The 26,691-nt window shown below is 37.5% G+C and overlaps 1 protein-coding gene across 13 annotated transcripts in view; it reads right to left on the reverse strand.

Annotated features, from left to right (window-relative positions):
* Positions 1 to 26,691, reverse strand: part of EPHA5 (EPH receptor A5) — a 415,456-nt gene that overhangs the window by 378,304 nt on the left and 10,461 nt on the right. For all 13 annotated transcript variants that reach the window (XM_061420302.1, XM_061420298.1, XM_061420297.1 and 10 more), the window contains exon 2: positions 2,828 to 2,892. In XM_061420302.1, the coding sequence (XP_061276286.1) occupies positions 2,828 to 2,892 (65 nt within the window). The remainder of the gene's footprint in view (positions 1 to 2,827; positions 2,893 to 26,691) is intronic.

Consider the following 26,691-nt stretch of genomic DNA (forward strand, 5'->3'; position numbering starts at 1 on the left):
ACAATGGTGGATTATAAACATATTCCAATGAGCATCTTTTCTGAAAGTTCTCAACAGAGAAAAATTCAAGAATTAACAGAAAACCTTTGAATGATGACTGACAATATTCTGAGAAATTTTTTAATCACAATGGAATTTAAAGGAATGTCTTATAATATTTTAATTCCCTAATGTAGTGAATGAATCATAATAAACTCTTCCAACTGATTGATTCAACACTGGTTATTGACACATCCACTTTTACTTCCTAGTCAATATACAAAGATGGAGAAACTCTATACAGTCAGCAAAAACAAGACCAGGAGCTGACTGTGGCTCAGACCATGAACTCCTTATTGCCAAATTCAGACTGAAATTGAAGAAACTAGGGAAAACCACTAGACCATTCAGGTATGATCTAAATCAAATCCCTTATGATTATACAGTGGAAGTGAGAAGTAGATTCAAGGACCTAGATCTGATAGATAGAGTGCCTGATGAACTATGGAATGAGGTTCGTGACATTGTACAGGAGATAGGGATCAAGACCATCCCCATGGAAAAGAAATGCAAAAAAGCAAAATGGCTGTCTGGGGAGGCCTTACAAATAGCTGTGAAAAGAAGAGAAGGAAAAAGCAAAGGAGAAAAGGAAAGATATAAACATCTGAATGCAGAGTTCCAAAGAATAGCAAGAAGAGATAAGAAAGTCTTCTTCAGCGATCAATGCAAAGAAATAGGGGAAAACAACAGAATGGGACAGACTAGAGATTTATTCAAGAAAACCAGAGATACCAAAGGAACATTTCATGCAAAGATGAGCTCGATAAACGACAGAAATGGTATGGACCTAACAGAAGCAGAAGATACTAAGAAGAGATGGCAAGAATACACAGAAGAATGGTACAAAAAAGATCTTCATGACCCAGATAATCACAATGGTGTGATCACTGACCTAGAGCCAGACATTCTGGAATGTGAAGTCAAGTGGGCCTTAGAAAGCATCACTACGAACAAAGCTAGTGGAGGTGATGGAATTCCAGTTGAGCTATTCCAAATCCTGAAAGATGATGCTGTGAAAGTGCTGCACTCAATATGCCAGCAAATTTGGAAAACTCAGTAGTGGCACAGGACTGGAAAAGGTCAGTTTTCATTCAAATCCCAAAGAAAGGCAATGCCAAAGAATGCTCAAACTACTGCACAATTGCACTCATCTCACACGCTAGTAAAGTAATGCTTAAAATTCTCCAAGCCAGGCTTCAGCAATATGTGAACCGTGAACTTCCTGATCTTCAAGCTGGTTTTAGAAAAGGCAAAGGAACCAGAGATCAAATTGCCAACATCTGCTGGATCACGAAAAAAGCAAGAGAGTTCCAGAAAAACATCTATTTCTGATTTATTGACTACGCCAAAGCCTTTGACTGTGTGGATCACAAGAAACTGTGGAAAATTCTGAAAGAGATGGGAATACCAGACCACCTGACCTGCCTCTTGAGAAATTTGTATGCAGGTCAGGAAGCAACAGTTAGAACTGGACATGGAACAACAGCCTGGTTCCAAATAGGAAAAGGAGTACGTCAAGGCTGTATACTGTCACCCTGTTTATTTAACTTATATTCAGGGTACATCATGAGAAACGCTTGACTGGAAGAAACACAAGCTGGAATCAAGATTGCCGGGAGAAATATCAATAACCTCAATATGCAGATGACACCACCCTTATGGCAGAAAGTGAAGAGGAACTCAAAAGCCTCTTGATGAAAGTGAACGTGGAGAGTGAAAAAGTTGGCTTAAAGCTCAACATTCAGAAAATGAAGATCATGGCATCCGGTCCCATCACTTCATGGGAAATATATGGGGAAAACAGTGGAAACAGTGTCAGACTTTATTTTTCTGGGCTCCAAAATCACTGCAGATGGTGACTGCAGCCATGAAATTAAAAGACACTTACTCCTTGGAAGGAAAGTTACGACCAACCTAGATAGCATATTGAAAAGTAGAGACATTACTTTGCCAACAAAGGCCTGTCTAGTCAAGGCTATGGTTTTTCCTGTGGTCATGTATGGATGTGAGAGTTGGACTGTGAAGAAGGCTGAGCACCAAAGAATTGATGCTTTTGAACTGTGGTGTTGGAGAAGACTCTTGAGAGTCCCTTGGACTGCAAGGAGATCCAACCAGTCCATTCTGAAGGAGATCAGCCCTGGGATTTCTTTGGAAGGAATGATGCTAAAGCTGAAACTCCAGGACTTTGGCCACCTCATGCGAAGAGTTGACTCATTGGAAAAGACTCTGATGCTGGGAGGGATTGGGGGCAGGAGGAGAAGGGTACGACAGAGGATGAGACGGCTGGATGGCATCACTGACTCGATGGACATGAGTCTGAGTGAACTCCGGGAGTTGGTGATGGACAGGGAGGCCTGGCGTGCTGCGATTCATGGGGTCGCAAAGAGTCAGACAAGGACTGAGCGACTTATCTGATCTGATCTGATCTGAAGGGCATATTGTAGCAAATCTCTTTTCTCATTTATTTTTTTCTTTTTCAATAAATCAATTCTAAAAATGTGTTGCTTACTTCAACCTAAATTACTCTCTGAATGCTGAAAACCTTCACATTTTTTATGGGAAACATTCAGAGAGGAAAATAATACATTTGTTGTTTGTTCATTAACATCTCTTCCCAATTTCCCTGCTTTCCCCAATCAGACTTAATTTGAAGTCTCCTCCTTCTTCTTCACATATACACTCCTCTATTCTTAATGACAAGAATGTACAGAGAATACAGCTATACAATATTTAAGATGATGTCTATTCAAGTAGTTTAAGCTGTAGGGAAAATTTCAGAAAGACTTACCCCATTTTTTGGAAAAGCAATCCATCCCAAGTCCCCCATGACAGTCCGTGAATCCAACAAATTCACTAAAAGAGAAAGAACACAAAACTGTGTGAATTATACAAAAATACATCACTATTTTCATAAAGTTATTAAAAGCACATATTGTTTCCTTAACTGCAAGTAGATTAAGCATTCATTATAATGAATACAAGAGTGACAATTTAAAGAAAGCATTATTAGGATGCAAGAGAACAAGAGATTTTGAATAACTATTTGGAGAACAATTACAGCAAAAGTATATAAACAAGTCATTACCCTAAATGTTTTTTTTTTTTTTTTGGTCAAACAAGAATAAAGGAAAAGAGTTAACAAAAAAAAGAATAAAATGAAAGGTCCACAGGAAACCCAAAAGGACCATGTCCCTTTTCTTAAAGACTGCAGGTCTTGGGATTAAGCTGCAGCCATAAAACTGCAGCTAAGTATACTCTATTTTCTTCTGGAAAGTTGTTATGAAGCAATTAACAAATAATTTACATTGAACAGCAATAAACTATTCCCAGGCTTGTAACATTTTTGTGATATTAACCAAAATCTGTAATCCAAATTGCAAATTTAATTAAGAAATAAATCTACAGACACTTTACCAAGCTTAGAAAATTGTAGCAGTTCTCAAGGTTGTTGCTATAGTTAAGTGCCTGATGCATTCCCAAAGATACTTTCTGCTTATATACAACCATAATCCAAAATGTGTTTCATACAAAACTGTTAGCTACATTTTTGAAAGGTATATCTCAATTATGGCTGAGTACCTTAAAATATTTGTGACTCCCAAGACAGAAGTCATCAATGCAAAAGGAAGGAATGTAAGAGTATGTACACTCACATGCACCCACACACACTCACAAACTCACACACTCACACACACATACATACATACAAAGATACTCAAGGAGTTTATATTTTATCAGGTTCATCACCTATCCCTATGAAATTAAAGTAGTTTTGATTTTTCCAGTACTCATGTATAGATTGGACATACGGATGAGAATTGGACCATAAAGAAGGCTTTTGAACTGTGTTGTTGGAGAAGACTCTTGAGAATTCCTTGGACAGCAAGGGGATCAAATCAGTCAATCCTGAAGGAAATCAACCAGAAAATTCATTTGAAGGACTGATGCTGAAGCTCCAATACTTTGGACACCTGATGCAAAGAGCCAGCTCACTGGAAAAGACACTGATGCTGGGAAAGACTGAGGGCAGGAGGATAAGGGTACAACAAAGGATGAGATGGTTGGATGGCACCATCGACTCAATGGACATGAGTCTGAGCAAACTCCAGGAGATAGGGAAAGACAGGAAAGCCTGGTGCGTTGCAGTACATAAAGTCGCAAAGAGTCAGACTGAACAACAACAAATGGTGTTAATGTAGTCAGATGTTTTAGACCTAGATGATAGAGCATTATCTTTCAAATATATTATACCTAAAATAAAAGTATCTACCTGGCATGCTTTGCAGCTAAACCACTTTGAATGAGGATTGCACCCAAAAGAAACAACTAGGTTAACCCTGGTCAGAGCTACTGAAGCTTCCTTACACTGCATTCAAGAGTCAGTATCTTGTAATGCCTACAACTCTAAAATTAAAAAAAGGTTCATGGTGGGAGTGGGAAGGAGTCTCAAGAGGGAGGGGATATATGTATACTTGTGGCTGATTCATACTGTTGTAAAGCAGAAATCAACACAATATTATAAACAATTAACCTCCAATTAAAATTGAAAAAATACTCAGAAAAGAGATAAATAAAAAGACAATTTTATCTGCAAGGATAAGCCTAGGGTACTAAGGGTTTAACAACTGATAGACTGAGAAATGCATTATAAAACTGTACAAGAGAATACAAAATAAAATTATTATGGCCAAGGAAATCTGGATCACAACAGAAATGGAAAGTTCCGATATCCTATAGAAATTATGTGCATTTAGCCCTTATTGTGAGAAGGTGGCACAGAGTTGGACACGACTGAAGTGACTCAGCAGCAGCAGCAGCATGAGAAGGAAAATGGCAACCCATTCCAGTATTCTTGCCTAGAAAATCCTATGAACAGAAGAGCCTGGTGGACTAAAGTCCATGGGTCATAAAAGAATTGGAGATGACTTAACAACGAAACAACAACAACCCTTATTATCCATTGTTTTATTTCATTTTACATATGCAAGCATACATATGTTACACACAAAGGTAATCGTCTATATTAACACAAAATAAGAAAAAACGCAAAAATCTTAAAAAACAGATATATACTCAATACTGTAACATACAACTGTCTATTGTCATTAAGTTCTGAGCTCTTTAACAATAAAAATGCATGTCTACAGAATGTTTGTATTAACTTGAACCTATATACAATAAGGTTTTTTTCCCTAAATTATTTATATAATTTGCAGAATAATTATTTCTTAGAAAATTGACCCAACTGAAAAAACTATTGTTTTAAAACAACAAAAACCAAAACCAAACAAACCCAAAATATTCCACCACCCTCTCAACCTTGCAAACCTTCCAGTCACCCCACTAAATCCAATTTTTCAGGTAGATTTGAATTTTTTTCTTTTAACTCTACTGTTGGTTCTTCTGGTTTCTATGGGAATTAGGCTACATTAAACTTAAATGTCCTTGTCCTCATTTTAGTCTTTTCTGGGTCACTAGGGCTGTGTCTAGACATGACTAAATATCAGGGGAGTGCAGAACCTAAATTGTTCTGTTTATTCATCTTTATGAGTCATTTTATTCACCTTTGATACTGAGCAGTAGCATATCTGTTTGGACTAAAGTGGAGCAAATGAGCAAACTAAAGGTGTTCTAGCTGTGATGGCAGCTAAACTGAACTTAATTCTGTGATGACAAAGGAATGTGCACAGGAATTCTAGGATTCCTAACTAGCCTGCCATGAGAAACATAGCACTCTGTAAACTTCTTAATATGTGCATCTTGAAATAGTCATTATTATCAACACAATTCCAGATGTCTAAAATTTGGTTACTCTCATTTGAATTAACCTTAATCAAAATGATTATTTTTACTCTTTGTGGTTTAGAAAATATACATATATAAAAATAAATGAATGACCTCAAAATAATAGCTCTGCTGCTAATATCATTTATTAGGAGTTTGCAATATTGGAATGTGTTACTGAATACATGAAAATAACTACAATAGGAATGTATATTGCCTTTCTTTTGTTGGTCTTGTCAAAAGATTTTCTTCAAATAAATAGATTAGGAGGTTTATGGGAAATACATGCATGTCACTTTTCAGTGCTGCCTAAAATTGCTTTCCTCCTAGAAACAGATGATTTCATAAAATTCATAATGCAAAGCTCACATTTACATATACCATTTTTACTGAACTGGAAATTGAGGGGAAAAAAGAAAAATTAGGTGTTTTAGGTAATTACCTGCAGACTACTATATTATAATTTTGTTCATATAATGCAGAGTAAATTGGGATTTGATGCCTCAAGGAAAATAACTATCTAAAATTAGATCTACATACAATTAGATAGAAAGATAGATACAGATAGAGTATGAGAGTTTTCGCATACCTCCAAGTTTTGCACATGCTGCCTTAGCTCTCTCAAATACCCTTCTCCCTTTGTGAACTGCTAACTCTTCATTTGTACTTCAAAATATATTTTAGAAACTGCCTTCCCAGGAAACCATCTCTAATTCTCCTTTTTCTAAAAGTGGGTGAGGTAATATTACTGAACATTTCATTAACACCCAATTCTAATCTCCAAATAATGGAATACACAAAACTGTTTTGTTCCCTTAAAATAACACCATGTTTTTACTCATGCCTATGAAAATATCCTGCACTCAGAACATTTGTATAGTTGTCTTATGAATGGATCATTTGGCCAATGGGCAGATCAGGAGGGTGTGGCTGAATCAACACACACCAGTGGTTCTCAACATGGGTATCTAATAATGCCTAGAGATATTTTTGATTGTCAAAACTGGGAAGTAGGGGAGTATTTGCTACTGGCATCTCATGGTTCTGAAGAAGCCAGGCATGCAGTTGACTAAGTAAGCATCCTTCATTGCACAGCAAAATTCTCCCACCCTCCAGGAAAGTCTTATTTAGCTCAAATTTCACCAATACCAAAGCTGAGAGACCCTAGTATACACCTACAGTGTTACTATAAAATGTCCACTTCTACAATTCCTTGCACAATACATCACCGACATGACCTTCATTAACAGAAGCTAACATAGTTGGAAGAATTCCTTATGAATCAAAATACTACTCCTATCTAGAGAAATGAAAGCAATAAAAATTACAGCCTTATTTAGAGCAAAAAAGATCATTATGAATACCCAATACTTCTAAATTATTTTAGTAACCAATGTAACAATTATTACAAGTGTAATTATTTATGTTCTAATAATTTCTTAACGTTCATGATGGTATGCATGAAAAAGTTTTATGCCACTAATATTATCAATGCTTCTATATCCTCCATTACTTAAGCTACTAACATAACACCAGTTCAGACATAGTATATATATAAGTATGAACTTACGGAATTTCCTTTTCCAATTTCATTACTGAATTTATTAAAAAAGGTTTGGCAGTAACGGAGCACAGTCACTAAGTATCTTCTGTACTACAATTACAGTGATTAAATTGCTCTGAACAGTATATATGCTTGTTGTAAATTACAATGAATACACAATGAGTATTGATCTTCATTGTACAACTTAATTAAAACTTGTCCGGGAGAAACCACTAATGAATATAATTAGAGGAAATGTTTGATACCACATTTACTCTGAAGGACATTAATTAGATATCAGAAATTTTATGGAAAATGTTTTTATTCTATTATTTAGATTTTACAATAAAGGCACACCATCAAACTCAGAGAGTCTTTAAGGTCATTTTCCCTCAGTCACTGTACATTTAAAATGAAGATGGGCATATTGGTTGGTACTCTAGTCAGTAACTAAGAAGACAGATTCTCCCAGAGAAATAACTCTACAGAGGTTAGTAAGTATTCAGTCTACTGCAAATACCTAAAGTTATCACAGGAAAAACAAAGATTCACAAATATAGGAACTTTTTAGTAAGTAAAAATCAGTTAACTGGCTCACTAAATAACAGATTATAATAGAAACTAATTCAAATAATATTAGGCATGTTTTAATTTTATTATTACTAATGATTTTAATGCTTTCCTGAATAGACAGAGAAAAGCTTTTAAAGAACTGACATTCAGAAAAGCCAGAGACTTGCTAGTCCATTCTTTTTGTTAGGATTCAAAAAAAGACAAGGGAGGGCATAATTTGTAAAACAGAATAGGCACAAAAAGAATCCTAAGGCTTCAACGTCACACATTCTAAAAATTAAGAAGTAATTGGAATTAATTATTCAAACATGCTCTTTAATGGTTTTAAGTTTCAAATATTTATAACTTGCTGTGTATCACTCTGACTCCATTGCTTCCTCCTTAATATCTTTCTATTAGTCACAAAAAGAAAAAAAAATTGGATTTTCCAGGAAAATGTTACCTTGAGCAGAATGTGTTTTAGGACTTTGAAGAGTCAAAAGACAGCTCAAGGACACTTGGTCCCATCACCACCCATGGGTAATACTTTGAAGGAATGTGTGATTCCCTGATGACAAGAAGGTAAAAGGAGAGCCAAAAGGCATATTCTTAATCTTACATTGTTTCTGTTTTTCCTATGATTCACATTAACAAGGAAACACTACAATAGGAGTCACAATTACAGTAGTAGTCACAGTGTGAAGAAAATACTTTGGATTAGTAGCAGGTAGCATGACATTCTCTTTCTCTAAAGGCATTGAATCAAAGTCCCATTGAACACAGTAGAGTTCTGATGGATACCGTCTTATTGATTTTCATTTAACAATATCTGAAAAGCTACTGAATTCAATTACAGCACACACTTAACAAATTTGTGGGAATAAACCCCAGATATACAGCTGTCCAGTCTCTCTCCAAGGTCCCATTCAGCACAGATGTGATTTCTTGCTTCTGGGTTAAATTTTATAATTTGACAACTGCTGCAGGGAACAAAGAACAGTTGGCAAAGGAGTGCAGAGAAAGAGGACATGTGTTTCCCATTAGAAAACAAATTTGTAAATTTGGTAAGAATTATTTTTTAGGTTTCGGGTTGTTACACAGTTTCTGGCATCTTTGCTTGAAAGCAAGACTCTATAACTGTATTTCAACAGTGAATGGGAGAATATTCATTTCTTTTACAATTATGAGCAATGTAATTATGTAATCTTTTTTATGAAAAAAAAAGAATATGAGAAAAGGAACTTATTCAGTGTTTACTATGAATCAGGTTTGACTGTGTAGATCACAACAAACTGTGGAAAATTCTGAAAGAGATGGGAATACCAGACCACCTGACCTGCCTCCTGAGAAATCTGTATGCAGGTCAAGAAGCAACAGTTAGAACTGGATATGGAACAACAGACTGGTTCCAAATAGGAAAAGGAGTATGTCAAGGCTGTATATTATCACCCTGCTTATTTAACTTACATGCAGAGTACATCACGTGAAATGCCGGGCTGGATGAAGCACAGCTGAAATCACAGAAGAAATATCAATATCCTCAGATATGCAGACGAAACTACCCTTATGGCAGAAAAGAAGAACTAAAGAGCCTCTTGATGAAAGTGAAAGAAGAGAGTGAATTGGGACGCTAAGCTGTACTACATTTAAAATGTCCAAATACTTTTGTTTTTATAAGGGAAAATTTTCTATATATGTTCTACATAATATTATTTTTTAAAAATGTATTTGCCTCTGAAAGAAGGTTGGCCAAGAGAACTGAAAGAACCTCCTATTTGAGTGACAGGTTCAAACATATAATACTTTTGTACCATATGAAATCACATGAAATAAAATGTTAAAAAAAAAAAAACTCAACATTTTGAAAACTAAGATCATGGCATCTGGTCCCATCACTTCATGGCAAATAGATGGGGAAACAGTGGGAACAGTGACAGACTTTATTTTTGGGGGGTTCCAAAATGAATGCTGACAGTGACTGCAGCCATGAAATTAAAAGATGCTTGCTCCTTGGAAGAAAAGTTATGACCAACCTAGACAGCATATTAAAAAGCAGAGACATTACTTTGCCAGCAAATGTCCATCTAGTCAAAGCTATGGTTTTTTCAGTAGTCACATATGGGTATGACAGTTGGACTATAAAGAAAGCTGAGTGCCAAAGAATTGATGCCTTTGAACTGTGGTGTTGGAGAAGACTTTTGAGAGTCCCTTGGACTGCAAGGAGATCCAACCAGTCAATCCTAAAGAAAATCAATCCTAAATATTCATTGAAAGGACTGATGCTGACGCTGAAACTCCAATATTTTGGCCACCTGATGCGAAGAACTGACTCATTTGAAAAGTCCCTGATGCTGGGAAAGGCTGAAGGCAGGAGGAGAAGGGGGCGACAGAGGATGAGATGGTTGGATGGCATCACCGACACAATGGACATGAGTTTGAGTAAGCTCTGGGAGTTGGTGATGGACAGGGAAGCCTGGCGTGCTGCAGTCCATATGGCCACAAAGAGTCGGACACGACTGAGCAACTGAACTGAACTGATATATCACACACTCTATATTGTATCGTGTATATATAAGACATATCTATATCTATCTATCTATCTGTCTATATTCTTTTATTTAATGACCTCAACAAACCTAGAAGGCTTCCCAGTTGGTCCAAGTGGTAAAGGAAGAGTCTACCAATACAGGAGACACACAGATGCAGATTCGATCCCTGTACCAGGAAGATACCCTGGAGTAGGAAATGGCAACACACTCCAGTATTTCTTTCCTGGCAAATTCTATGGACAGAGGAGCCTGGCAGTCTGCAGCCCTTTGGGATGCAAAGAGTCAACATGTCTGTGCGTGCAAATGCATGAACCTCAACAGAACACTGACAGCTTGCAGTCTCATTCAGAATCCTAGCAGGGAAATCAAGGAAGGAAGAAAACATGAGGCAATACCTGAGGCCTTCATGACAGACCATGAGCCTTGCTTATGGCTTCCCATAATCAAGTTCCTCACTTAGAGCCTGGACACTTAATACCTTGATTACAGCCACCTATCTCCCAGGACACCCAAAAGCCATGAAATAAAACACTAGTTATAAATTAATCGATTTGTACAGGAACCATAGCTATGAAACACTGCTTGTGAGAAATCTTACAATCTAGAAGATTGGTTTTGAATTTGTGATAACCATGTAGCTCTGAGTTACTAATATTCCTTATGTTCTGATAGGATATGGTCCTGACTTCCAACGGATACTCTCTCACCTTTCATCTTCAGTGACAATGTATTTCTTTGGTTTTCTTTAACTTCTCTGGCTATGTGTTTCCATGATAAGCTACTTCCTCTATCAATCCTTCAAACCTGGGCTTTGATCAATACTCTATTTTTGTAGACTGTCTTATCACTCTGTATCAATGATTCTTGCTGCTGCTGTTTAGTTGCTCAGTCATGTCTGACTCTTTGTGACCCAATGGACTGTAGCCTGCCAGGCTCCTCTGTCCACAGGATTCTCCAGGCAAGAATACTGGAGTGGGTTGCCATTTCCTTCTCCAAAATTTAAGTCTGAGTCAATGATTCCTGACTAGGACTTAAAATGAGAATAAAAAAAGAACCTTTTGTGAAGAACAAACGTCTCGGCACCAGTCCAAACATCCTGAATCAGACTACTCAGGATGGAGAATGGCTAGGATATTTCACTTTTGTTTGTTGGTTGGTTTTAGTGGTGATATTAACACACATCCTTATGTAAGGATCCCTATAGAGGAGGGATGAACTTCCATGTCTTCAGTTGTAATGTAAATATTAATAACCGTCCAAATCCATATATTTTTTTAATCTCTTTCTCTCCTGAAAGTCCAATCAACTTGTAAAACTATCCATTAGTTATTAACACATTCATGACTTGTGGTCATTCCGAATTCAACCTGTCCCCAAATGAACTAAGTATCTTCCCTGCACACACAATAAAAGGTCCTCCTCCCATGGTCTCTATTTCAGGGAATGCAATGACATAGAATCAGCTCTTCCATCCAGAAATCTGTGAGTCATCTTTGCCTTCCTTCACTTATAGCCCCCATATTGAATCAGTAACCAAACCCTACCAATGCTAACTCTATCCTGCATATAACTCTCTGAACTGCCTGCTCTATTTCATTTCCCAGGAGAACCAGTCCAGTCAAATCCTTGCCGTAATTTTAACTTGAGAAACCTCCTAACTGGTTTCTCAGCAGAGAGGCACAATCCTTGAAAATGACTACAAAACACTGCATCCAGAAAGACCTTTCTAAGCCACCAGTGTGGTCATTCCACTCTCCTACTTCAAACCTTGTAGTTGTGTCTTATTGTTTTTAATATAAGTTCTTCCAGAATAATTGGTCTCTATTTTCTTCTCTAGTTTGAATTAGGCTTTTCCCTCTTTCTCTTTCCACAATTTAGCAATGCTGCACTTATTTCAGTTCCAATTATGTGGTCTTACTATTGATTCAGTTCTGTCCAATGAGCTGTGAAGGTGATCTGCAAGTGAAAGGAGCTTTTATGAAGAAAACATAAGAAAGGGACACTCTGGGCTGCCTTAAAAGTAGGTGGATATGGGTATATTTCCTTGAACTGATGTAGCCATTTAAAGTCAGCAGGAGAGCAAAGCCTACAGATTAGGGTTGGAAGAGCAAAGGGATGAGAAGTATCTGGTCCAGATTATATTCAGAGTTGCTAATTCACCTAAATTTGAAGTCTGCCTCTCTTAGGACTTCCTGTTATATGGGAAATAATCAGATTTGCTGTTTAATCCAGTGGAAGTGATTTGCTGTAATTTGCAGAGGAAGACATCCTCACACACAACTGCTGAGTAGCAGAAACTGGAGGCAAACTTTAGTTTATCTTATTCCAGAAGTCTGTTCTTCTTCTGTCATGTCTCAGTACTTCCGACTTAAAGATATTTGACTTAAAGAATTCCAGTGATATTTTAAACCATCAGATTATCTTTGAATTGATATCAAAGAAGATGATTTTTTTGTCTTTCTAAATCTTATTAACTCATTGTTGACTATGAGCAACACTCATTGCCTTTGTTTCTTAAAATAGATTCAACTCTTTTCATTTTGTTCTTTTTGTCTCTTTCTGTTTTGTTTCAAAATGTTTTTCATCATCATAAACAAAGAAGTTTTAGCCACTGCTCTTTGAAAACTAAGCAGTAGTACAGTCATACTATGAAGCATGCAACCCTGAAGGAGGAGAAATCAATCAGAAACACATGCTAAAGGTTTTGAATTGTTAATATACTCTAAAATTATAAACTCAGGGAGATGGCAAAGAGGATTGAAAATTCATATCCACAAGTTAGTCCATACAGTGTTTAGGCAAAGGTAACTCTGAAATCCACTGACAGCAAAATTATGACTAATGAGCAGTCTGCTCCCTTCACAGGACACACAGCGTGAAAAGAGCAAAACCATATGGTTTTCAGCGGCTACCTTGTCAGGTGCAGTAACCCAACTTGTCTAATCTTACATACTGTTTTTATTCTAAAAATTAAAGTCAAACTAGATGACATAACAGGCTTGGAATCCGTCATAATACAGAATACACTCACTTAATTCCACTCTACAATGTATGTAAATAATATATGAAGCTCTTTCTTAAAAAAATGGAATCCTCAAATCCTCAACATTTGAAATAAATGCACACATTCAAATTCACTTTGAGAATGGTTCACTGCACAGAGAATACTTATCAGTCCTACAGTTTTGGTTTGTAACTCTGTGAGCTTGTAGAAGTGGTTTTACTTTCAGGGTTTCAACTCTCATAGTTGTAATATCAGTGACTAATACTAATAAAATTATATGTTTCTGTAATTAATAATCATTATATTACTTACTCCTAACAATGATCCCTTGGTATGCTATTTCCCCTACCTTACAAATAAGGAAACTGAAGTTGAGGAAAGCTAAACAGGGCAGGGGTCTAAGATCACTGGAGTGGTTGCCGTTTCCTCCTCCAGAGGATCTTCCTGACCCAGGGATAGAAGCCGCACCTCCTATGTCTCTGGTGTCACCTGCACTGCAATTGGATGATTTATCTGCTGAGCCATCAGGGAATCCCCAACAAACACACAACCAGAATCTAAATCTATCTAACTCCAGAGCACTTTTTCTTACTTCTGATCACATCTGCCCCAATATGTGACTTACTGAGTCCAAAAGTTCCCTCTTTTGAAATTCTTAATTTCTATATATTCAATGACTTTTACTAAATCAGTGAATTTCAAATAACATGTTACAGAAACCAGCATCTCCCATAATGCTCTAGTGGCACTGTATATAAGATAGAAATCCTCAGATCTATTAGTATACACAGCAGACATTAGTTTTTTCCTGGAAAAATCACAATTCGGTATCAAATTCCCACCAACAAGGTGTAAGATCTTGGAAAGCAAAAGGGTAAGATGAATCCTGTCTTCCTAATTTTTATTTTATTATTCATTATGCTTTAAGCATGCCATTGGGACAAAACAGGGTATAAGTTTGTCAAAATATACCTTATTCTTAAATATTAAAAAGCATATATAAAATGGAAAATGTATGCAAAGGTGACTCATTTGGAATTAATCCTTACCCCAGTCCCTAATTACTCCTAATGTTTGAGTGAAGTATACCAAACTGCAAAACAATCTATATAATAATTAGCTTTCTAGCCTTCAGGGTAGGATAAGATGATTAGATCTGAACATGTCCTAAAACAGAGAGAAATCTGCATAAATTCAGTCTGAATTTTAAGGTGATGATGGCATTTCAAAAATTCACAAACAACTCTATGGCCCAGTAGTCTTATTGTGAAATGAAAAGCAGCCCAAATTTTTGCTGTCAACTTGAGTCATTATCCCCATGTCAAGTCTTGTGGCTTAGTTAAAACTGAATTCTGATGTAAACCCTACAAAATAAAATTTTGTTATCTAAAATGAAAATACATACATATATATATATATATTATAATAAACCCTTGAATAACAATCTTTCCTCAAAAACAAGTCAAAATATAAAGCAATATAGAAAGAAGTACAAGCAAATATTGTGTCCAATAATTTTAGGTGGCTGAACATAAACATTTTAGTATCCAGCTTTAATTATCAATTTAAAAATAGCTAGCAAGATTTATTAAAGCAAGAAAGTAATTTTAAATTATTTCTTAAAAATACAATAAATTATGTACCTTTACAAGTACTAAGACTGATGATCTAGTAGCAATAATTCTTGTCTAGTTAATCTGGTGCCTAAAATGTATTTTTGGTCAAAATATAACCCTAGTAGTTGACTACTTCTCCTTTTACAATGTGTATTTAAAAAAAAGATAATTAAAATAAAATAAGATAAAAGTATTTTCTCATTTTAGCAGTACTCTATCAGATGTTATTTTATGCCCATTAATTACTCACATCCTTTCTCCTTCCCTGGTATTAGAATCCCACTTGTGTTTGGAGTGGTATGTCCACCAGAAAATGGGTTATGACTGGCCTTAGCAAATAACAATCCTCATGTTTCTATAATCTTAGCCTCCACTGAAATGTGGGGCCTTGTCACATAGGTCTGAAATTTCCCTTGTGAGCTTCTGGAAAAGTTTTGTTGTCTTAGCTGAAGGAATAGTGCAGCTGAGATGATTCTTGACTCTTCTCTTTCACTCCCTCTTGTTCTGAACTGGATGTGATTCCTGGAGGTGCACCAGCCTTCTGTCAACCATGAGGCAATAGGTTTCCGAGAAAAGTGAAAAAAGACATAACGATTCCTATCCTGATATCATTAAGCCACTGAACCCAAACACCAGACATCTACCCTGAAACCTCTTCCTCAAACATTTTTTAAGCCTCTAAATTTTAAGTCACTGTTGAAGAGATTTATTATTTTCAACCTAATTATATGTAATGCAAATAATATATAAATAGGAAGAAGTCTAGTTCACTGTTTTAACTTCTATTCAAGTTCTATGGACACCTGCAATGAATGAGCATTCATTTTTTCACAAATATTATTAAGCATCTACTTAAGTACTAAGAAATGTTCTCGTCCTTGGGGATATTTCCCTTGTGGCTCAGATGGTAAAGAATGATCCTTGGATTGGGAAGATCTTCCACAGAAGTGAACGGCTACCCAATTTAGTATTCTTGCCTGGAGAATTGCATGGACAGAGGAGCCTGGCTGGCTACAGTCCATGGGGAGGCAGAGAGTCAGGTATGAATAAAACTTTCATTTAACTTTTTACTTGGGGTTACATCAGTGCATAAAACAGGAAGTATCTTGCTGATTATTCAACCTTCCAGTTGCTTAGCCCTGAGGATAGACACTAGCTTGAATTTATATTACCTATGAAATAATCCTGCTGTATCCTGTGATTCAGACTCTCTTAGGGTTTAATTATCTGAATTAACATTTGGCATTCAGGGATTTATATGAACAAATTCAAAAGGAAGGCCCATGTTATTTAGGAATGTAAAGGGGAAATATTAATGAAAGCATACAGTTTGGGGATCAGTTCTGCTATCAATGGTTCTATCACTGACTTTGTGCCAAACCATAGTTAGAATAATTTTGAATTTTGATATTTATTTTTACAATTCTCTAATATTTCACATGTCCTTAGTAGATAGTGTTATCTGATAATAATATAATGACCTTTAGTCTGAGCATATTTTCATATGTTCCTTTTAGAGATTAATAATAGAAACCAGTAATATAGCATTTTCTGAAGTATATACATATATATACATATATTCTAAAAGTACAGATTCTCATGTTCTAAACATCCAGATTTCCACAGGACTTGCTTTAATGAAGTTTGATTTAGTGAGCATAGGAGGCTCCAGACATGACATATTTAACCATGTTTTGAGGTTGGCTCCAATGAGTGCCTCTGGGTTAGGAACCAATGGTTCAAAGCAAAATTTACCAGACATTATAACTTATTTTTTTTGAAAGATTGTTAGAAAGCTAAGTCAGAATCACAGCACACTGATCTTATATACAACATTCTTTTTTTATTTTAACACAGTGGTTTTCACACTGAGCTCACAATGGCTCCTGTGGTTCTAAAGAGATGTCTCAGAGGCATAAGCAGATGAAGGAAGCAGAGAGCTAAAAACAGAGTCAGGAAACCCGACAACTCTGTTGTTATCTGCTTCATGTTTCAGACTTCCACAATCACTTCTTTTGAATGAGAAATTCTGCAGCTATTAAAAAAAAAGAAATTTGAAAATCACTTTCAATATTTTGCCCTTGGGTTTCAACAATGACTTACATAAGAACCTATTAGATGAAAATCAGTTTGGGTATTTTGAAAATTGTTAAGAATTATTGTTCATGGCATTCACTGTTCAATACCCCAAACATAAACAACACTGTGACCAGTTTCTCTCAAAATCCAGAGTCAGGAAAAAAAACTGCTTTTTCCTGATGAAATGATACATTTTCTGCCAGAAAATGAAAGCTCCATACCTCAAAACTTATGCTTGTTTTCTATTCAACTGCTTTAGCATTGACGATATTGAGATTTTTCTTGATGTAACTTTTCCATGTCTCCATATACTTTGCTCATATTATTCTTACATTAATTGATTTTTTTATAAACTTGTAGTTTGTACTAAAATATGATCCCTTCCTTGAATGATGGTATGCATAATAATAAAAATTGCAGTATTTCAGCATATTTAACTAAATATACGTAAGATAAGGCTCTACACATGGACATCACTAGATGGTCAATACCGAAATCAGATTGATGATATTTTTTGCAGCCAAAGATGGAGAAATTCTATACAGTCAGCAAAAACAAGACCAGGAGCTGACTGTGGCATGGACCATGAACTTCTTATTGACAAATTCATACTTAAATTGAAGAAAGTAGAGAAAATCACTAGACCATTCAGGTATGACCTAAAACAAATCCCTTACGATTATACAGTGGAAGTGACAAATAGATTCAAAGGACTGGATCTGATAGACAGAGTGCCTGAAGAACTATGGACAGAGGTTCATGACATTGTACAGGAGGCAGGGATCAAGACCATCACAAAGGAAAAGTAATGTAAAAGGGCCAAATGGTTGTCTGAGGAGGCCTTACAAATAGCTGTGAATAGAAGAGAAACAAAAGGCAAAGGAGAAAAGGAAAGATATACCCATGTGAATGCAGAGTTCCAAAAAATAGCAAGGAGAGATAAGAAAGACTTCCTCAACAATCAATGAAAGAAATAGAGGAAAACAATAGAATGGGAAAGTCTAGATATCTCTTCAAGAAAATAAGAGATACCAAGAGAACATTTCATGCAAAGATGGGCACAATAAAGAACGGAAATAGTATGGACCTAACAGAGCCAAAGCAAAAACATTACCCAGTTATGGATGTGACTGGTGATAGAAGCAAGGGCTGATGCTGTAAAGAGCAATATTGCATAAGAAGCTGGAATGTTAGGTCCATGAATCAAGGCAAATTGGAAGTGGTCAAATGGGAGATGGCAAGAGTGAACATTGACATTCTAGGAACCAGCGAACTAAAATGACTGGAATGGGTGAATTTAACTCAGATGACCATTATATCTACTACTGTGACCAGGAATCCCTTAGAAGATATGGAGTACCCATCATGGTCAACAAAAGAGTCTGAAATGTACTACTTGGATGCAATCTCAAAAATGACAGAATGATCTCTGTTCATTTCCAAGGCAAACCATTCAATATCACAGTAATCCAAGTCTATGCCCCAACCAGTAATGCTGAAGAAGCTGAAGTTGAATGGTTCTATGAAGACCTACAAGAACTTTAAGAACTAACACCCAAAAAGGATGTTCTTTTCATTATAGGGGACCGGAATGCAAAAGTAGGAAGTCAAAAAACACCTGGAGTAACAGGCAAATTTGGCCTTGGAATACAGAATAAAGCAGGGCAAAGGCTAATAGAGTTTTGTAAAGAGAATGCACTGGTCATAGCAAACACCCTCTTCCAACAACATAAGAGAAGACTCTACACATGGACATCACCAGATGGTCAACACTGAAATCAGAGAGATTATATTCTTTGCAGCCAAAGATGGAGAAGCTCTATACAGTCAGCAAAAACAAGACTTGGAGCTGACTGTGGCTCAGATCATGAGCTCCATATTGCCAAATTTAGACTTAAATTAAAGAAAGTAGGGAAAACCACTAGACCATTCAGGTATGACCGAATCAAATCCCTTATGATTATACAGTGGAAGTGAGAAATAGATTTAAGGGACTAGATCTGATAGATAGAGCGCCTGATGAACTATGGAATGAGGTTCATGACATTGTACAGGAGACAGGGATCAAGACCATCCCCATGGAAAAGAAATGCAAAAAAGCAAAATGGCTGTCTGGGGAGGCCTTACAAATAGCTGTGAAAAGAAGAGAAGCGAAAAGCAAAGGAGAAAAGGAAAGATATAAACATCTGAATGCAGAGTTCCAAAGAATAGCAAGAAGAGATAAGAAAGCCTTCCTCAGCGATCAATGCAAAGAAATAGAGGAAAACAAAAGAATGGGAACGACTAGAGATCTCTTCAAGAAAATTAGAGATACCAAGGGAACATTTCATGCAAAGATGGGCTCGATAAAGGATAGAAATGGTATGGACCTAACAAAAGCAGAAGATATTAAGAAGAGGTGGCAAGAATACACAGAAGAACTGTACAAAAAAGATCTTCATGACCCAGATAATCACGATGGTATGATGACTCAACTAGAGCCAGACATCCTGGAATGTGAGGTCAAGTGGGCCTTAGGAAGCATCTCTAGGAACAAAGCTAGTGGAGGTGATGGCATTCCAGTTGAGCTATTTCAAATCCTGAAAGTTGATGCTGTGAAAGTGCTGCACTCAATATGCCAGCAAATTTGGAAAACTCAGCAGTGGCACAGGACTGGAAAGGTCAGTTTTCATTCAAATCCCAAAGAAAGGCAATGCCAAAGAATGCTCAAACTACTGCATAATGGCACTCATCTCACACGCTAGTAAAGTAATGCTCAAAATTCTCCAAGCCAGGCTTCAGCAATACGTGAACCGTGAACTTCCAGATGTTCAAGCTGGTTATAGAAAAGGCAGAGGAACCAGAGATCAAATTGTCAACATCTGCTGAATCATGGAAAAAGCAAGAGAGTTCCAGAAAAACATCTATTTCTGCTTTAGTGACTATGCCAAAGCCTTTGACTGTGTGGATCACAATAAACTGTGGAAAATTCTGCAAGAGATGGGAATACCAGACCACCTGACCTGCCTCTTGAGAAACCTATATGCAGGTCAGGAAGCAACAGTTAGAACTGGACATGGAACAACAGACTGGTTCCAAATAGGAAAAGGAGTATGTCAAGGCTTTTTTGTCACCCTGCTTATTTAACTTATATGCAGAGCACATCATGAGAAATGCTGGGCTGGACGAAGCACAAGCTGGAATCAAGATTGCCGAGAGAAATATCAATAACCGCAGATATGCAGATGACACCACCCTTATGGCAGAAAGTGAAGAGGAACTAAAAAGCCTCTTGATGAAAGTGAAAGAGGTGAGTGAAAAAGTTGGCTTGAAGCTCAACATTCAGAAAGCTAAGATCATGGCATCTGGTCCCGTCACTTCATGGGAAACAGATGGGGAAACAGTAGAAACAGTGGCAGACTTTATTTTGGGGGCCTCCAAAATCACTTCAGATGGTGACTGCAGCCATGAAATTAAAAGACGCTTACTCCTTGGAAGAAAAGTTATGACCAACCTAGGTAGCATATTGAAAAGGAGTCACATTACTTTGCCAACAAAGGTCCATCTAGTCAAGGCTATGGTTTTTCCAGTGGTCATGTATGAATGTGAGAGTTGGACTGTGAGCTGAGCCCCGAAGAACTGATGCTTTTGAACTGTTGTGTTGGAGAAGACTCTTGAGAGTCCGTTGGACTGCAAGGAGACCCAACCAGGCCATTCTAAAGGAGATAAGCCCTGGGTGTTCTTTGGAAGGAATGATGCTAAAGCTGAAACTCCAGGACTTTGGCCACCTCATGCGAACAGTTGACTCATTGGAAAAGACTCTGATGCTGGGAGGGATTGGGGGCCGGAGGAAAAGGGGACGACAGAGGATGAGATGGCTGGATGGCATCACTTACTCGACGGAAGTGAGTCTGGGTGAACTCCAGGAGTTGGTGATGGACCAGGAGGCCCGGCGTGCTGCGATTCATTGGGTCGCAAAGAGTCGGACATGACTGAGAGACTGAACTGAATAGAAGTAGAAGATATTAGGAAGAAGTGGCAAGAATACACAGAACTATACAAAAAAGATCTTAACAACCTAAATAAACACAATGGTGTGATCACAAATCTAGAGCCAGATAGCATGGAATGCCAAGTCAAGTGGGCTGTAGGAACTATCACTAGGAACAAAGGTAGTGGAGGTGATGGAATTCCAGCTGAGCTATTTCAAATCCTAAAAGATGATGCTGTGTAAGCACTGTACTCAACATGCCAGCAAATTTGGAAAATTCAGCAGTGGTCGTAGGACTGGAAAAGGTCAGTTTTCTTTGCAATCCTACAGAAATTCAATGCCAAAGAATGCTCAAACTACTGCACAATTGCACTCATCTCACACGCTAGTAAAGTAATGCTCAAAATTCTCCAAGCCAGGCTTCAACAGTATGTGTACCTTGAAATTCCAGATGTTCAAGCTGGATATAGAAAAGGCATAGGAACCAGAGATCAAATTTCCAACATCCGTTGGCTCATCGAAAAAGCAAGAGAATTCCAGAAGGACATCTACTTCTGCTTTATTGACTATGCCAAAGCCTTTGACTGCATAGACTACAACAAACTATGGAAAATTCTGAAAGAGATGGGAATACCAGACCACCTGACCTGCCTCTTGAGAAACCTATATGCAGGTCCGGAAGCAACAGTTAGAACTGGACATTTAACAACAGACTGGATCCAAATTGGAAAAGGAGTATATCAAGGCTTTTTGTCACCCTGCTTATTTAACTTATAAGCACAGTAATCATGAGAAACACTGGTGTGGATAAAGCACAAGCTGGAATCAAGATCGCCGGGAGAAATATTAATAACCTCAGATATGCAGATGACACTACCCTTATGGCAGATAAAGAAGAACTAAAGAGCCACTTGATGAAAGTGAAAGAGAGTGAAAAAGTTGGCTTAAAGCTCAACATTCAGAAAACTACTACTACTACTACTACTAAGTCGCTTCAGTTCTGTCCAACTCTGTGCTACACCATAGACTGCAGCCCACCAGGCTCCCCGTCCCTGGGATTCTCCAGGCAAGAACATTGGAGTGAGTTGACGTTTCCTTCTCCATCAGAAAACTAAGATCATGGCATATGGTACCATCACTTCAAGGCAAATAGATGGGGAACAGTGACAGACTTTATTTGGGGGGACTCCAAAATAACTGTAGATGGTGACAGCAGCCATGAAATTTAAAGATGCTTCCTCCTTGGAAGAAAAGTTATGACCAACCTAGACAGCATATTCAAAAGCAGAGACATTACTTTGCCAACAAAGGTCCATCTAGTCAAGGCTATGGTTTTTCCAGTAGTCACGTATGGATGTGAGAGTTGGACTGTAAAGAAAGCTGAGCACCAAAGAATTGATGCTTTTGAACTGTGATGTTGGAGAAGACTCTTGAGAGTCCCTTGGACTGCTGGATATCCAAACAGTCTATCCTAAAGGAAATCGATCCTGAATACTCACTGGAAGGACTGATGCTGAAGCTGAAACTCCAATACTTTGGCCACCTGATGTGAAGAGCTGACTCATTGGAAAAGACCCTGATGCTGGTAAAGGTTGAAGGCAGGAGGAAAAGGGGCCAACAGAGGATGAAATTTGGATGGCATCACTGATAATGGACATGAGTTAGAGTAAACTCCGGGAGTTGGTGATGGATAGGGAGGACTGGCGTGCTGCAGTCCATGGGGTCACAAGAGTCAGATACCACTGAACTGAACTGAATAGTGACTGAACTGAACTGAACTAAATATAATCTCTAGATTGTGGGTGCAACTAAGAGCTTCCACATAAAACACACTTGATTTATTTCCTATCAATTTATTTGTTGTAGGACCCAAGGCAATTTACTTAATTTCTTCTTCCCAACCCAATCTCGAAGTAAACTGAAATAATAATTTCCAACTCATGGGGTTGTTGTCAGAATTAAAGGACATTATGTGGTAATAGTTTTCAGAGCAGTTATCATTATTATCCCTACCATCTAGAAGAAAAATTCAGTTCAAATAATTTATAGCTCAGTAGAATACAATATTAACCCATTGACACTTCTGATATATTTATTAGCATTTTTAGAGTAAATAAAAAATATGTTCAAGGGCGATAGATAATTAAATATCCTAAATAGACCCTGGTTAGAATTAAACACACTAACTAGACATTAACTAAGCTATACTTAAAAAGCTATTCATCATTATATTTTAAAACTTATTCTTTATAAATCTATTTTTCAAGTTATTCAGTTCACATAGTTGATGGTATGCATTTTACTACTCCTTTCCCTGCAATCTTAAGAATTCCTACCAAGTTGAAAATCTAAAGTGCTTCATAAAGTGACAGTTTAAATTATCCAGGAACTCTAAAAGAAATGAAAGTAAATTTCACCCCCCCCCAGAAATTTAAATCATTAAGAAACAGATGTTTTACATTAACCATTTTTCTAGAGATAAGGTAAGTCATTCTTAAAGCAGAAAAAAGTTGTTTTTATGTTGGTTGATTGTGGCTCAAGTCATAGTAATTCTGAGAATTTGTCATAAGAAGGAGGGTGAAAAACAGTCCTTGGTTACAACATAAAGAGATAGTGACCACTGGAAATATCCTAGTTATTTCCTGTGTGAAAGTGTGAAGTGTTACTTGGTCAGTCCTGTCCTACTCTTTGAGACCCCTTGGACTGTAGACCCCCAGGCTTCTCTGTCCATGGGTTTTCCCAGGCAAGAATACTCGAGTAGGTTGCCATTTCCTTCTCCAGGTGATCTTCCTGACCCAGGAATCATTATAAAGAATGCTTTATAATTTACAATTAGGCATAAAGACCAAGATTACCTAGGTTGGAGAAGAAAATGTTTCCCACTGGGCACCCAACTGCACTGAGAGCCTGGCTCCCCCACAGGAGCCTGGAGTGCAAGGACTTGCAGGGAAGTGCCAGGAGAGGTGGGCCAGGAACAAGTTACTGAGAGCTGTGAATTCAGGCTCAAGGACTTTAGATTTTATCCTGAGGACACTGAAGAGATGCTGAAGGCTTTACCCAAGGAGTAAATAAGGGCTGCTAGAGTAACTGAACTGAAATCAAGTGCTTCTCTTGTGGTATTTCCATTTACAATAAATATTAGACAGTACTAACTAACATAGAAAATTAGACCCTGCTAAATGTCAGAGTGCCAACCCACACTGCTTTTTAAATAACACATGGAATATTTAACGCTTATATAATGCTTGATGTGTACCAGAACTTTTATACAACACTTTGTTGACATGAACCTAATCTTTACAACTCTATTTGTATTCCCATTATACAGAAAAGAATACGTAGACACAAGGAGATTTTCCAGCTTTCTAGGTTTTCAAGGTCACACAGCTCTAAGTGGTTCAGCCAGATGCCAGAGTTTGTGCTCTTAAACCAGCCTGCCCCACTCCCTTTTAAAGTGGAATGCTGAATTCTGCAGTTATGAGACTTTGGCTTTGAAATTGGTTCTAATTTTTTACTAGATCAAATTATCTTGTTTCAGTTCCTTTGTTTATAGGAATGATTTATCTAATCTATCCTACAGGATTTTTTATGAGATTCTCATGGAATGAGGTAGGTTAGCACATTTTGTAAACTATAAAGCATTTTAATAACATAAACTATATAAAACTAATTATAAAATATTTAATATTGCTATGTATATAAGGAGGGAAAAAAGTTGTCGGGAGAGTTTCTGAATGGGATTACAGGTATACAGAGTTAGGTCTATAGTGTAGCCTGGGCCGGGGATTGAGAATTGGGCTGCTTACACAAGAAAGCAAGAGAAAACAATTTAAAAACTAAAAAATATGCGGCCTAAAATAAAAAAGAGGTAATGTGGAGGAAGGGATCTTTACCTTGTGCTAGTGGGCAATGGAGGGGAGATGTCAACATGGGAATCAATCAGTGCTTAAGAGTCTGAAGACAAGATTAAGTATTTAGTGGGGCAGCGGTATGGGGGGTAGGGGGTGGAATGAGAAGGATGATTGAACATGTGAACAAACAGCCTCAGGACTCCATTTGAATTTTTGTATGAACCTTTACTCTACTTCCCACTGTCTGTGATATGGGCCATTATTTGGATGGTGAGGGCAAGAGTCACTGGGTATTGTCAACAGTCTCCCCTTTTTAAGAGGAGTTGACAAGAGCAGAACTGGAGTTGGATTGTCTGGGTTTGAATGCAGATTTCTACCATGCTAAGTCACTTCAGTTGTGTGCAACTCTGTGACACCAGGCTCCTCTGTCCATGGGATTCTCCAGGCAAGAATTCTGGAGTGGGTTGCCATGCCTTCCTCCAAGGGATCTTCCCCACCCAGGGATCAAACTCATATCTCTTTTCTTTCTACTGCATCTCTTTCTACCACTTTTGGATTTGTAACCTTGGGCAAGTTATTTAACTGTTCCCTGTTTCAGGTTCCTCATGTGTACAATAGGAATAATAATAATAATATAATACATATTTCCGAGAGTTGGACTGTGAAGAAGGCTGAGCACCAAAGAATTGATGCTTTTGAACTGTGGTGTTGGAGAAGACTCTTGAGAGTCCCTTGGACTGCAAGGAGATCCAACCAGTCCATTCTGAAGGAGATCAGCCCTGGCATTTCTTTGGAAGGAATGATGCTAAAGTTGAAACTCCACTACTTTGGCCACCTCATGCGAAGAGTTGACTCATTGGAAAAGACTCTGATGCTGGGAGGGATTGGGCGCAGGAGGAGAAGGGGACGACAGAGGATGAGATGGCTGGATGGCATCACTGACTCGATGGACGTGAGTTTGAATGAACTCCGGGAGTTGGTGATGGACAGGGAGGCCTGGCATGCTGTGATTCATGGGGTTGCAAAGAGTCGGACACGACTGAGCGACTGATCTGATCTGATCTGATCTGAGGCTATAGAACAGTCTTTTGGATTCTGTGGGAGAAGGAGAGGGTGGGATGATTTGGGAGAATGGCATTGAAATATGTGTAATATCAGATATGAAACGAGTCACCAGTCCAGGTTCGATGGACAATACTGGATGCTTGGGGCTGGTGCACTGGGACGACCCAGAGGGATGGTATGGGGAGGGAGGAGGGAGGAGGGTTCAGGATGGGGAACACATGTATACCTGTGGCAGATTCATTTTGATATATGGCAAAACCAATACAATATTGTAAAGTTAAATAAAATAAAATTAAAAAAAAAAAAAAACGAGAGGCACAGTGGGAGAACAGCTAAAAAAAAAAAAAAAACAATGGTATGTGGTATATCAATAACATTAACTATAATTATTTTATATAGGTGGGTATACTCATGCATGCAGATACACATATACATTTCACAAGGAGATCAAAATACATCCTAAACTTTCCAAAATGCATCCTAAACTTTCTTAAATCTGCTTATGTTACCTATATAAAAAAGATAAGTCTTCACAAAATTGTAGTAAAACCTTTATGAAAATGTGAAAGGTAGTGTTTTCAAGTAGTATTTTAAACTCTGAGTATAATCAAACAGATCAGAAAATTATATATTTCAAAC

Source organism: Bos javanicus, chromosome 6, assembly GCF_032452875.1.
Source record: "Bos javanicus breed banteng chromosome 6, ARS-OSU_banteng_1.0, whole genome shotgun sequence".
In the NCBI taxonomy this organism is placed as follows: Eukaryota; Metazoa; Chordata; class Mammalia; order Artiodactyla; family Bovidae; genus Bos; species Bos javanicus.